Source organism: Chelonoidis abingdonii, chromosome 14 (genome assembly GCF_003597395.2).
Source record: "Chelonoidis abingdonii isolate Lonesome George chromosome 14, CheloAbing_2.0, whole genome shotgun sequence".
NCBI lineage: Eukaryota > Metazoa > Chordata > Testudines > Testudinidae > Chelonoidis > Chelonoidis abingdonii.
In genome coordinates this window covers 33,210,087-33,222,511 of record NC_133782.1, presented here as the reverse complement: position 1 = coordinate 33,222,511, position 12,425 = coordinate 33,210,087, and the positions used below count along the sequence as shown (strand labels likewise).

At 54.3% G+C, this 12,425-nt stretch overlaps 2 protein-coding genes across 2 annotated transcripts in view; both read right to left on the bottom strand.

The window, feature by feature from the left end:
• LOC116831105 (rho guanine nucleotide exchange factor 40-like) overlaps positions 1-12,425 on the bottom strand; it is a 37,004-nt gene that overhangs the window by 10,733 nt on the left and 13,846 nt on the right. The window contains exons 11-13 of the mRNA XM_075072429.1: positions 2,163-2,290; positions 918-1,044; positions 417-545 (exon numbers count right to left, since the gene is read on the bottom strand). Coding sequence (XP_074928530.1) covers positions 417-545; positions 918-1,044; positions 2,163-2,290 — 384 coding nt within the window. The remainder of the gene's footprint in view (positions 1-416; positions 546-917; positions 1,045-2,162; positions 2,291-12,425) is intronic.
• Positions 9,117-12,425, bottom strand: part of LOC142047746 (rho guanine nucleotide exchange factor 40-like) — a 4,464-nt gene continuing 1,155 nt past the window's right edge. The window contains exon 3 of the mRNA XM_075072406.1: positions 9,117-9,212. Coding sequence (XP_074928507.1) covers positions 9,117-9,212 — 96 coding nt within the window. The remainder of the gene's footprint in view (positions 9,213-12,425) is intronic.

Sequence of the window (12,425 nt, the reverse complement as noted above, 5' to 3'; positions counted from 1 at the left end):
CCCCCCGGTACAGAGCACCGCACAGAGCCAATGCCAGCCCCCGGTACAGAGCGCCCCACAGAGCCTATGTCAGCCCCCCGGTACAGAGCGCCCCACAGAGCCTATGCCAGCCCCCGGTACAGAGCGCCCCGCAGAGCCAATGCCAGCCCGCCGGTACATACCGCCCTGCAGAGCCTATTCCAGCCCCCTCAGTACAGAACAGGCTGCAGAACCTATGTCAGCCCCCCGGTACAGAGCACCCCGCAGAGCCAATGCCAGCCCCCCGGTACAGAGTGCCCCGCAGAGCTGGCACCCCCCGATATGTAGTGCCCCACAGAACCAGGCAGTGCCCTCCCAGTATGCAGCACCCCACCCACACTCTTCTCCTCAGGATCCCTCCCTGCAGCCCTCAAGTGGGTGAGAGATGTGTGTCTCACCTTGGCGAGGGTGTGAAAAGCCTCAAACTTCGCCAGCATCTCCTCCATGACCAACACCGAATCCCCCACTTCCATGGGGGTAAAACCTGCCAGTGCTTGCTCCCCACAGTCAGCCAGCCAGCCCACAGCCTGCCAGGACAGAGGGTGAGAGCAACAAGAAGGGGTAGGGAGGCAGGCATGGCGGGGCAGAGGACATGGGGGCTACCAGACTGCTGGGCGCGGGAGTTGGGAGGGGATCTTGGAGAGGGGGGACAGAACCCCAGGCACAGGGGTGGCAGAGGACAGGGAAAGTTTCAGTGCCAGATAGGGAGGGGCACATGGGGGAGGTGTCAAAGTGCCAGGCATGGGGTAGATGAGGCATGTGGGGGCAGCATGCAGCAGGTATGGGAGCTGTCAGGTGGGGGGAGCTGCCAGTGCTCTGGGCGTGGGGAGGAAGGTGAAACACACAGCAGCACAGTGGGGGGGGAAAGGTCACCGGGGGAGGTAACAGAGGGGTAGTACCTGTGTCAGCTGCCGGCAGCCCCTCTCCTGCTCCAGTTGCCCCAGGCGCTGATTGCTGAGCTGCACCAGCCTATGAATGGCATCGTCCACCTCCTGATACAAGCTGGCAGCCCTTGCGGCCTGGGCACTGGGGATGGGAAAGGACATCAGCCCCTGCCCCACATGCTGCCCCTTGTACCATACCGCTGCCCCACGCCACCCCACACGCCACCCCTCGCACCATAGCACTGCCCCATGCACCGTTCCCCCTGCCCACATGCTCCCCCTCATGCCGTACCGCTGCTGCCCTACACGCTACCCCCAGTACCACACGCCGCCCCTCGCACTGTACCGCTGCCCCATGCACCGTTCCCCCTGCCCCACATGCCGCCCCTCATGCCGTACTGCTGCCCTACACGCTGCCCCCAGTACCACGCGCCGCCCCTCGCACTGTACCGCTGCCCCATGCACTGTTCCCCCTGCCCCATGTGCCACCCCTTGTGCCATACCGCTGCCCCATGCGCCGCCCCTCGTGACACACCGCTGCCCCATGCACCATTCCCCCAGCCCCACATGCTGCCCCTCATGCCGTACTGCTGCCCTACGCGCCGCCCCCAGTACCACGTGCCACCCCTCGCACTGTACCGCTGCCCCACGCAGCGTTCCCCCTGCCCCACGTCACCCCTTGTGTCATACCGCTGCCCCACACGCCGCCCCTCGTGCCACATCGCTGCCCCCTGTGCTGTTCCCCCAGCCCCACGTGCTGCCCCTCATGCCGTACTGCTGCCCTATGCACCGCCCGCTTCCCCACGTGCCGCCCCTCGTGCCATACCGCTTCCCCATGCGCCGCCCCACACATTGCCCCCCCAACCCCATGCACCCCCCCTACTGCCAATCCCACACTTGCCCAGCCACCCTCATGCTCCCAACTTCATCTAGCCACCGTCCCGCCCCGCCAGCCCCGCACACTGTGGCCTGGGGACAGCAAATAGCATGTCACTCCCTGCCTCTCACATCACCACGCCACCAACCTCGTCACCCCCCCACTCGCTCCGCCAGGCCACAGGGTATGGGGAAGCTTCTCAGGCCAGTGTGTGCATAAAGGGGGCAGAGACCACCTCTCCCAACTACAACAGGTGAACTCCAGCACAGGGACCATCCCCTAGCATAGGCTGTGGGGACACCCTGCGTGTCGGGCCCACTCCCCTCCCACTGTTAGGCCTGGTGTCCCCTCCCCTCCCGTGTGGAATGTAAGACAGGGGTCACCTGCAGGTTCCTGGTGGGGGCAGTTGAGCCAGCAGGGACCCCCCGCTGCTCTGCAACTCCAGCAGCCATGGGTCTGACAGCAGCTTCTGCATGGCATCCTTGTGCCCGGAGATCCGCACAGAAAGCACCTGTGGGCACAGAACAGTGAGCAATACAACACCCCCCCGCACAGTCAGCCTGGCCCAGCCCAAAGCCTCCAGCCTAGCCTGGCCTGGCCCAGAGCCACCCGAACAGCCAGTCTGGTCCAGAGCCCCTGCCCAGCCATCATGGCCTGGTCCAGAGCCCCCACAAACAGACAGCCCAGAGCCCCCCGCCCAGCCAGCCCAGCTCAGGGCAGAGCCCTCTCAAACAGCCAGCCTGGCCCAGAGGCTCCTGCTTTACTGACTAAACCTAGAGCCCCCCACCCAGCTGGCCCAGCCCAGAGCCTCCGCAGGAAGCTCAAGGGGGCCCTGCAGGGGCAGGAGAGTCACAGGGGACAGCCAGGGAGGTCTGGAGGGCTGCCTGTGTAATGAACTAGGAATGTTCTTAATGTTCCCTCTGAATACTGTGGGGGGGCCTCTGTTCCTGGCCGACCCTCTGTCACCTAGCAACTAATGGCCAGGCCCTTCCCCTGCAAGGGGATGCTAAAGGTGTGGGAGAACAATGAGGTCAGGTGATCTCCTGGCCTGGGGAAAGGAGGTGGGGTTGGAGGGGTTTTGGGAGTCTGAAGCTGCATCAGGACGAGGAGTGAGGGCAGACGTGGGGGTCTGGCTCATTGCCCCCGATAATGAACCCGGCCTGAGGGGGTCCGGTTTCGTTGATACCAAACAAGCTCTGTTTTAGACTGTGTTTCCCTGTCATCTATAAACCTCATGTGTTACTGGCTGGCTGAGCATCACTATCTGGACTTGCGAGTGGGTCAGGAACTCTCTGGTTTCCCAGGACCCCACCTGGTGGACTTCGCTGTGGGAACGCGCGGAAGGGCAGAGGATGTTTGAATGCTCTCAAGGAGAGACCCAGTGAGGTGGAAGACGCTGTGAGCTTCTTGCCCTGAAAGTGCTGCTCCAAGGGAGAGGAGGCTCCTCAGAGTCCTGACTGGCTTACTGTGGGAAGCAGTTCACAGAGCATTGCCTGAGAGAGGGGATAGCTCAGTTGCGGTGTTTGAGCATTGGCCTGCTAAAACCAGGGTTGTGAGTTCAATTCCTTGAGGGGTGCCATTTTAGAGATCTGGGGATATGGTCCTGCTTTTGAGCAGGGGGTTGGACTAGAAGATCTCCTGAGGTCCCTTTCCAAGCCTCTGATACTGCTGTGACAACTGGTGGCAGATTGGTGGGCATGTGGCTACACCCTGTGAATGGTGCTTCTTGCAGTAAGTGACTGAGGAGTAGCTGTAAACAAAGGATGGGGATGAATGAGAACCAGCATGGCTGAAGGCTTTAAGAGAGTGGTTTCAGGGGGGGGCGGTTTAACCTCTTGGGAGTGTATGTGCCAGGCGAGGAAGGACTGTTGGCAGTAACAGGAGTCCCCCTGAGGACTGCAGCGAGCTAGGTCGGGGGCAGAGGAGCTTGCTGCTCAACCCTGGTAGAGGAGAAGGATTTTTGCGTAGTAGCACGTTCCCCCTGGGGATTGCAGGGCACTTTCCAGGTGGGAGGAGTAGTCTGCCGCTATCGACCTTTGGCAATAGAGGCGTGATCACAAGAAGGGGCTGGCATACCCAGGGGGTTCTTTTCTTGCGAAAACCATGGAGGAGCCAAGAGCACGACAGGCCTGTGAGTTCCAGAGCACTGGGAACAGTGAAGTGATGGACCTATCACCATCTCCTGAAGAAGGACATGCTGATCCTCTGCACAAGAGAGGGGTTCGCATTGGGAAGTTCACCAAGGCACAGTTAATTGTGCAGTTGGAGGAGAGGAGGACCGGCTCTGAGGAGCCAGGATTCCTGACTCCCAGATGCGGGCTCACAGACGGATCTGAGCAGCAAGAGGCCAGGAGCCAGGCATCCCCAAGAGTTCTGGCCCCAAACCAAGACGAGGGTCTTCACGATTTGGGTACCCCATCAGGTATCGGAGAAGGGATGGGATTGGAGCAGAGCACGAGAGGTAGCAACTCGCCTGAGGAAAAAGCTGCAGGATGAAGCAGCAAGCAGCATGGACTGAGTGATGGTTTGGAAGCGGAAGAGGCATAGGGGGCTTCCTAGGTTCGGGGGGAGACATTGCTGTGGGGTGGCGAGAGCCTGGAACAAGAGAGAGAAACTGTGGTGGTGCAGCCGCAGATGCTGAGGGCTGTGGGACCTGGCATCTGCGCAGTGAAGGTCCTTGGGGTGAAGCCCCGGCGCCCTGCCTATGGCCCGATATCCCTGTGCACACGACCCAAGGAGGGTTCGGCTGGCTGGTTCGTTGGGGTCTCCAGGATATCGGCTGGGAGGCCCTGTTGGGAGCTGACCGTGTCTCTTTGGGACAGGATCCAGGCCCTGCTCCTGTAATGGCTGAGGGTTTGAATTTAAATCCAGAGAACCAATTGGCTAGGATGGAGATGGTCAGTGAAAATGCAAATGACCTGGCTGGCAGGGAGGAGGGGCTGCTGGGCTCAGGATACCTGCCTACCTGTAACCAGCCCCTTGGGGCTGAGTGGGAGAGAGAGATGCTCCCCGCCCCCCTGCACACCGGAGCTGACGCTGGCTCTGATGCTGTGACCAGAGCAGAGAGCTCGCTGCCTGCCCCCACTGGGACAGCAAGGGCAGTGTTAAGCACAGGGGGAGCTGAGACCCCAGCTGAGTGGGGGGACACACAGGCAGGGCAGGTTGGCTGCCAACCAGGTTTGCCTGGTCCAGATGTGCTTCTGGGAAGTGATTACACAGGAGGGAGGGAGCTACCAGGGACAGGGCTCAGGAAGGCTGTGACCCCAGGCCCAGCCAGCGAGAGGGAGCAGGTCCCACTGCCTTCCCCAGCAGCTGAATTCCAGACCGAGCTGTGCAAGGATCCCTCCTTGGAGAAGCTGAGGGAACTTGCTGGCCACAGCGCTGCAAACCCCCTTGGGGAAGGCTGCAGGGACAGAGTCCTGCGGGAGAAGGGATTCCTGTACTGGGAATGGGCTCCCCAAGAGGAAGCAGAACTGCGGGGAATCGGGAGGCAGCTGGTGGTGCCCCAGGAATCCACAAGGTTCTTCCCGTTCGAGCTGCTGGATGGGAGGAGAGTGAGGAGACCCCTGGACCTGAAAGGGGAAGATTGGGAGAAGAAGAGGGAAGACCCCTGTGACGTTATTGATATAAACTGGGACCATATAGAACATGGTTTGCAACCAAGGTCCTGTAGCGACACCAAATCTTATGTAAAGGGGGTCATATAAGGTGTCTAAGACCAGGTTATGGGTTGCTGGTTATGATTATGCTGTCTGTACGTCTGTATCATTTTGTAGCTGAAATTATGAGTATTGGCTGTATACTGTCTGTATTTCAAATTTGTGCTGTAGTTCTGGGAAAAATCCCAGAGAGTTGGTGTTAGCTCTGCCTAGCCTGCTTGATGGCCCATTAAGGACCATCAGCTACACAACTGACCCATTGAGAGGAGGCAGATACGCTTTGTAACTCAGCAGGGTGTGCAGGAACTTGCCCATGTGACTGCAGACTCCATTTTGCTGTAATTTTCCACAGTAAGAACAAAGAAGTGTTCTTACACCTGGAAGAGCCTATATAAGTCTGATGCCTCATCGCCACCTTGTCTTCAATCCTGCTTCCTGCCTCTGGAGGGACTTTGCTACAAGTTGAAGCTCTACACAAGGGACTGATGACCCATCCCAGCTGGGGATGTTCTCCAGAGACTTGATTTGAACCTGCAGTTTACTCCATCACTGCTATAAGCCTGATCTAAGAACTTTGCCATTACTGTATGTAATTGATTCCATTTAACCAATTCTAGCTCTCATCTCTACCTTTTTCCCTTTATGAATAAACCTTCAGATTTTAGATTCTAAGGATCGGCAACAGCGTGATTTGTGGGTAAGATCTGATGTGTATATTGACCTGGGTCTGGGGCTTGATTCTTTGGAATCAAGAGAACCTTTTTCTTTTATTGGGGTGCTGGTTTTCATAACCATTCTTCCCCAGGACGAGTGGGACTGGTGGTGATACTGGGAGACTGGAGTGTCTAAGGAAATTGCTTGTGTGACTTGTGGTTGGCCAGTGGGGTGAAAACGAAGTCACTTTTGTCTGGCTGGTTTGGTTTGCCTTAGAGGTGGAAAGAGCCCAGCCTTAGGCTGTGACTGCCTTGTTTGAGCAATTGGTCCTGAATTGGCACTCTCAGTTGGGTCCCGCCAGAACCACATCATCACAAACCCCTGGGGGATCTCTTCCCTGAGGTGGGAGCCAATCTCCCCATCAGGTGTTCCCCGTTCAGAGTCACTGGGAAAGCAGCCCAGAACCTGGAGAGAGAGGTCAAGGATCTGCTGGCTTTAAATGTGATCCAGCCATTTTACAGCCCATGGGCCTCACCCATGGGGCTGGTCCCCCAGGAAGATGGGATGATCTGGTTTAGTGGGGACCTTCTGAAACTTAAAGCCATCATGGTGTCCGATGCCTATCCCATGCCTACGCCTGGGGAGATTCTAGACAAGCAGAGGGGGATGGAGAACTTGGCCCTGGCGTACACTGATTACATGTGCATCTTTAGCCAGACCTGGGAGGAACAGGTGTCCCAGGTGAAGAGGGTGCTGGGCTGCCTCAAGGCGGTGGGACTGACGGTAAAAGCTGGAAAGTGTAAGGTGGGGATGGCAGAGGTGTTGTATCTGGCCCACAAGGTGGGGAGCAGCTTCCTAAGCCCAGAGAAGGCCAAGGCCAAGATGGGGGCTCTTAACCAAGAGAGCCCGAATCGCAGCCCAGAGTGCTGGGAAAAGACCCAATCCCAGTTTGAATCCCAGGGATACAGGGTGGCAAAAGGGTTTGGGCCGCATAAACCTTCCCACGTGTGGCCTGCGAGTGCCATCAAGCACACCCGACCTAAAGGAGGGCGCAAAACTGGACTGTCCTGGTGTAACTCACACCAAGGAATGGGAGAGATGCTGGGGCATCCATGGGAACGTTGGTGGGTTCGAACTTCCCCAGGTCACTGGCTGCCTTCTTCTCTGCTGCAGACTAAACAATCTCAGCTCCTCAGCCTCTCCTCATAATCATGTGCCCGCACCCTAATAGTTTTTCGTTGCCCTACTAGGACTTCTTCCAATTTGCCACATCCTTCTTAGTCTGATGGGCTCAAACTGGACACATGTCTCCGATGAGGCTTCCCATGTCGAATAGGATGAATAGATCACTTCCCTGCATCTGCTTGGCATTGCTGCTACTAACAACAGCCCATACTAATGCCATTAGCCTTCTTTGCACAAGGGCACACTGTTGACTCATATCCAGCTTGTTCTGTCCACTGTAACTGCCCCTAGGGTCCTTTTCTGCAAAACTGCTTCCTAGCCATTCGTCTGTCTATGGCAGTACATGGGATTCTTCTGTCCACGTGCAGGACTTTGCACTTGTCCTTGTGAACCTTATCAGATTTCTTTTTGGCCCTCTTCTAATTTGTCTAGGTCCCCTCTGTATCCTGGTTCCTACCCTCCAACGTACTCTACCGCTCCTCCAGTTTAGTGTCATCTGCATACTTGCTGAGATGCAGTCCACGCCATCCTCCAGATCATAATGAAGATATTGACAAAACTGGCTCAGCCCCACTTGGGGCACTTTGCTTGATACTGGCTGCAACCTACGACATCGAGCTTGATCACTACCCGATTGAGCTGATGATTCGTAGCCGCTTTTCTGTCCACCTTATAGTACCGATTCATTGCCTTATACTTCTTTAACAATAGCGGCCTTGCTGGCGAAGAATATCGTGGGAGATTGTATCAAAGCTTCGCTAAAGTAAGTAATAACACATTGCACTGCTTTCCCTCATCCACAGAGCCAGTTATCTCATTTGCTAGAAGGCAATAGTTAGTCAGCATGACTTGCCCTTCGTTGATCCTATGCTGATGCTTCTGACCGACTATTTCTCTCTCTCTAAGTGCTTCAGAATTGGATTCTTGAGGTCCTTCTCCTGATATTTTCTAAGAGACTGACTGCCTGTAGTTCCCTGGCATACCTCCTCCTTCCGCTTTTTAACGAGTTGATGGGTCCTTACATTAGCCTTTTTCCAGATCATCTTCCGCGACCTTCCCCAGATCGCCATGGAGCTTTTCAAAGATAATGGCACCAGAATGGCCTCACTGCTATCACATCGCTGCGCAAATCCTTATCGCACCCTTGGAGCTCAAGCGCAATTCAGCCCATAGGACTCTGTTCTCATGGATCCAGCTTTTTGCTAATACGCATTACTGAAGCACTTCACTTTCTCCACAGAAGGGGCTAGTTCACCTCTCCATGCTCTGCTGTCATCGCAAGCAGTCTGGGAGCTGACCTTGTTCGTGAAAAGAGGGCAAAAAGCAAGTGGTATACATTAGCTTTTGCACATCCTCCTGGTCCCTAGGTTGCCTTCCCTCATTCAAGTAAGAGGCCTTACACTTTCCGCTTGACTTTCTTCTTGTGTTGCTACATACCTGAAGGAAACCCTTCTTGTTACTTTAACTCTTCTCCGCTAACTGCAAGTCTCAACAGTGTGATTGGCGTTCTGATTTCCCACTCCTGCATGTGCAGCAATATTCTTGATCTCTCCTCCTGTACATTTGTTCCTCAAGTCTTGCACTTCTTTGTAAGCCTGTCTTTTTGTTTGAATCTTCACCAAGATTTCACTTTAAGCCAAACTGATTACTGCGATAGTTTCTATTGCTTGCACTACACAGCTTCGCATGGTTTTTGCTGCAACCTCAATACAATATCTTTTAAATACAGCCAGCTCTCCTGACTCCCTTTTGCTCCTCATGTATTCAGAGAGATAGCGTAGCCGTGTTCGTCTGTCGTATGTAAAAGCATCGATGATCCCCTGTGGCACCTTATAACATCTAATCCAGAGCGTCTTTTTGGAGCGTAGTTTTTCGTGGGTGAATCCCCACTTCGTACAGACGCAGGTAGTGGATTTCCAGGGTAGTTACTATATGCTGCAAGCAAGCCTTCGAGCTACCAGAGGTTTAGCTCAATCAGGGAGATGGGCCGTGTTCTTATGCAGTAGAGTGGTTGAACCAAGGGAGACAACTGGTTCTGTAATGGCAATGCCATTCACATTCTTTGTTTAGCCAGAGCTGCATAGTGTCACATTTGCAACGAACTTGAAGCTCAGCCGCAGTTTCTCTTTGAAAGTCTGAGACCCATGAAGTTTTTTTGTGCTGCAGGATGAGCTCACTCTTCGAGGAGTCTGCTAAGATAAGAGATGGCCGGGCTGAGGTATTGAAAAAGTGACCTCCTAGAGGTGATTTTATGTATATTAGCAGGATTCCTGATAGCTGATTATGTTCCAATTTATTGCCATTTCCGTTAGGCAACTGTCCAGTTTGGCCGATTTACTAGACAGCAGCGGCTGTTCTGGCTATGTGGACGTTGTGATTACATGGGTGGACGTGCAGTAATGGAACCGTGATCGGTGTGGCCTGATCTGTTAGGTCCTGTGATGGTGTCGCTGGTGTAGTATGTGCGCAGAGTTGTCAGGTTTGTTGCATGGACTTGTGTGTGAGAGGTAGAGGTCATTACTATGGTACGAGCAGCTGCACCCTCGTAGCATCAGGTCACTTTACGCTCAGGACCAATCCATGCACAAACTTGATGCCCAACCTTGCCCACATATCTACACCAGCGACACCATCCAAGACCTACCAGATCAGCCACACCATCACTTGGTTCACCTTCACCTGCACTCACATGTAATTATGACGCCATCATTGCCAGCAATGGCCCTCTGCTATGTGATCATGGTCGCAAAACTGCACAGTCACTCACGGAAAGAGCATAAATCGGGAATGCAGTAAATCAGAATCAGGTGTATGGCAATGATACACACACCTTTTAGGAGAGGCACCTTTCCAATCCCATGCGCCACAACCATATAGCAGACCTCAAGGTGCATCCTGCAGCCAAAAACTTCAGGACCAGACGTTCAGGAAGAGGAACGGGTGAGCTTCAGTGATCCGTTTGCACAAGTTGTTGACACATCAGCTCTGGACTAAACAGACTTGTGAATGGCCTGCCAACTTACGGAACAGTTTCTCCTCCCTTCTGTTTTCACAACCTTACTGCTAGAACAGGCCCATCCTGCCCTGATTTGAACTAACCTCGCTTATCTCTAGCTGCTTCTGCTAGCATATATTATATACCCTACCCCTGGAAATTTCCAGTTACCTGCACTGACGCAAGTGGGTATTCACCACGAAAGCTCATGCTGCAAGCAGCAGTTCTGGTAAGACTATAAGGTGCTCTGGAATTCTCTCCTGCTGCTTTCTTAGCTCCTCTGTCTTCTCCAGGAGTATCGGGACCATCATTTCCCTGAGGGATGGCTACCAAAATACTGCTATTTGCTTGAAAGTCCAGAGGTCTGTATTCTGCAGCTCTCCTGTCTTGCCTTTTTGTCAGGATCTGAATCGGACATCCTTGTGGTCATGCATGAGCCCCGAGTTGCCGACCCCCTCTCTACATTTCCGAGCCTAGCACGAATTCGTTCAACTGTTCGCTTTCTGCCTTGAGCAGCAGATCTTGAGGAACGCAAAGCCCCTCGTGGTTACTTCCTAGCATTGTACGACTCAAGAAATTGTCCCCTTACACTTTCCGAAGATAACTTCTCCACTTGTCTGTGCACTGCTGTCATTGCTCTCCAGCGATCCAGGGTAGATTCAACGTTCTCCCACGAAAACCCTAGGCCTGTGAATCTAAGTACTTCGTGTCGTTCAGAATAAACCTCAGCTCTTAGCCTCCACCAAAACCATAGGACAATTCTGGTGGTCCTATAGCCAGAAATCTACGCACTAACAACTATCACCCTTGTGTGCCTACAGCAAAACTCTTTAAACTTAATCCGGGGGAGCTCACGTTTTTCATTGCAGGTTCTCCGAGCTCTGTGCGGTATTTACATTAACTCCTATATATTACAGGCTGCAACTCCACCCTTTTGTATCTGCCCTGCCTGTCCTCTGAAACAGTTTTTATCCATCCCTGAGCAGGCTCCAGTCATTTGACGTTATCCCACAACGTCTCTGCTGTATTCTGTCACATATAGTTCCTTATGACTGTGCCAGGGCTTCAGTGTCTGCCTGCTTATGTTTTCCCAGGCTCTGCGTTGTGTGTTGGTCACCTGAGCCTAACTCCGCTGATCATCCCGCTTGTCATGATTAGAGGCAGGAGTCTCCCCTCTTGTGCTCTACTGCTCGCGCTTCCTCCCAGGATCACTTCGCCCCACTTATTCAGGGGCTTTAGTTCTCACTTCCCACGGGTGAACATAGTTTAAAGCTGTGTCCGGCGTCATAGAGTGTAGCCAGCCCCAGACTAGCTTACCTGCTGGGCGAAGATGCTCTTCCTCTCTTTGATTTAGGTGGAAACATCTCTGGCCATAGCTTTCTGTGACTCTCTTGCCGCTCCCAGCCCCACTTACTAAACTGCCTCCTCTCCTCCCCTTTTAGTGCAGGGTTTCCTGCAACTTGTCTTCACCGACTCTCACAGGACGTGTCACGAGATAGTCCAGGCAATGCACTCTGGAACTGTCCCCACAAAGCCACATCGACTCTGCAGGCGCGTCCTCTCGTTATGGCAGCAAGATTTTGCAAGGCAATAAAAGCTCACACTGTTCTTTCACTTCCTGGGGTCATTTTCCTTGGAGCATTCAGCATCGTTCTGCGCTCTGCCACTGTTTGATCCCACAGGGCAAAGTCCACCCACAGTGGGCCTGGGCAGCAAAGGGTCCTGCCCCCCCTCGCAGTCACCTGCATTACCCTCCCAGCAGCCAGTACCACAGAAGGTTATTAGAGACAGCGAACCACAGTCTAAAACAGAGCTCTGTTAGGTACCGTAACCAGACTTCAATCGACCAGGTCCATTCTGAGGGCAGTGAGCCAGACCCCCATGTCTGCACATTCCATCCTCGTTCCTGTGCGCTCCAGCTCCCGCACCCTTTCCAGCCCACCCCTTTCCCGGGGCAGGCGTCACCCTGCACCTCATTGTGTTCTCCCACACCTTTAGATCCCCTTTGCAGGGAAGGCCTGGCCATTAGTTTGCTAGGTGACGAGAGGTCGGCCAGTACAGAGGCCCCCCCACAGTACTTCCGGAACATTAAGGACCATTCCTAGTTCGTCAATCTCTCCCCCCTTCAAGACAGAACTGAGCCGACGTCACTT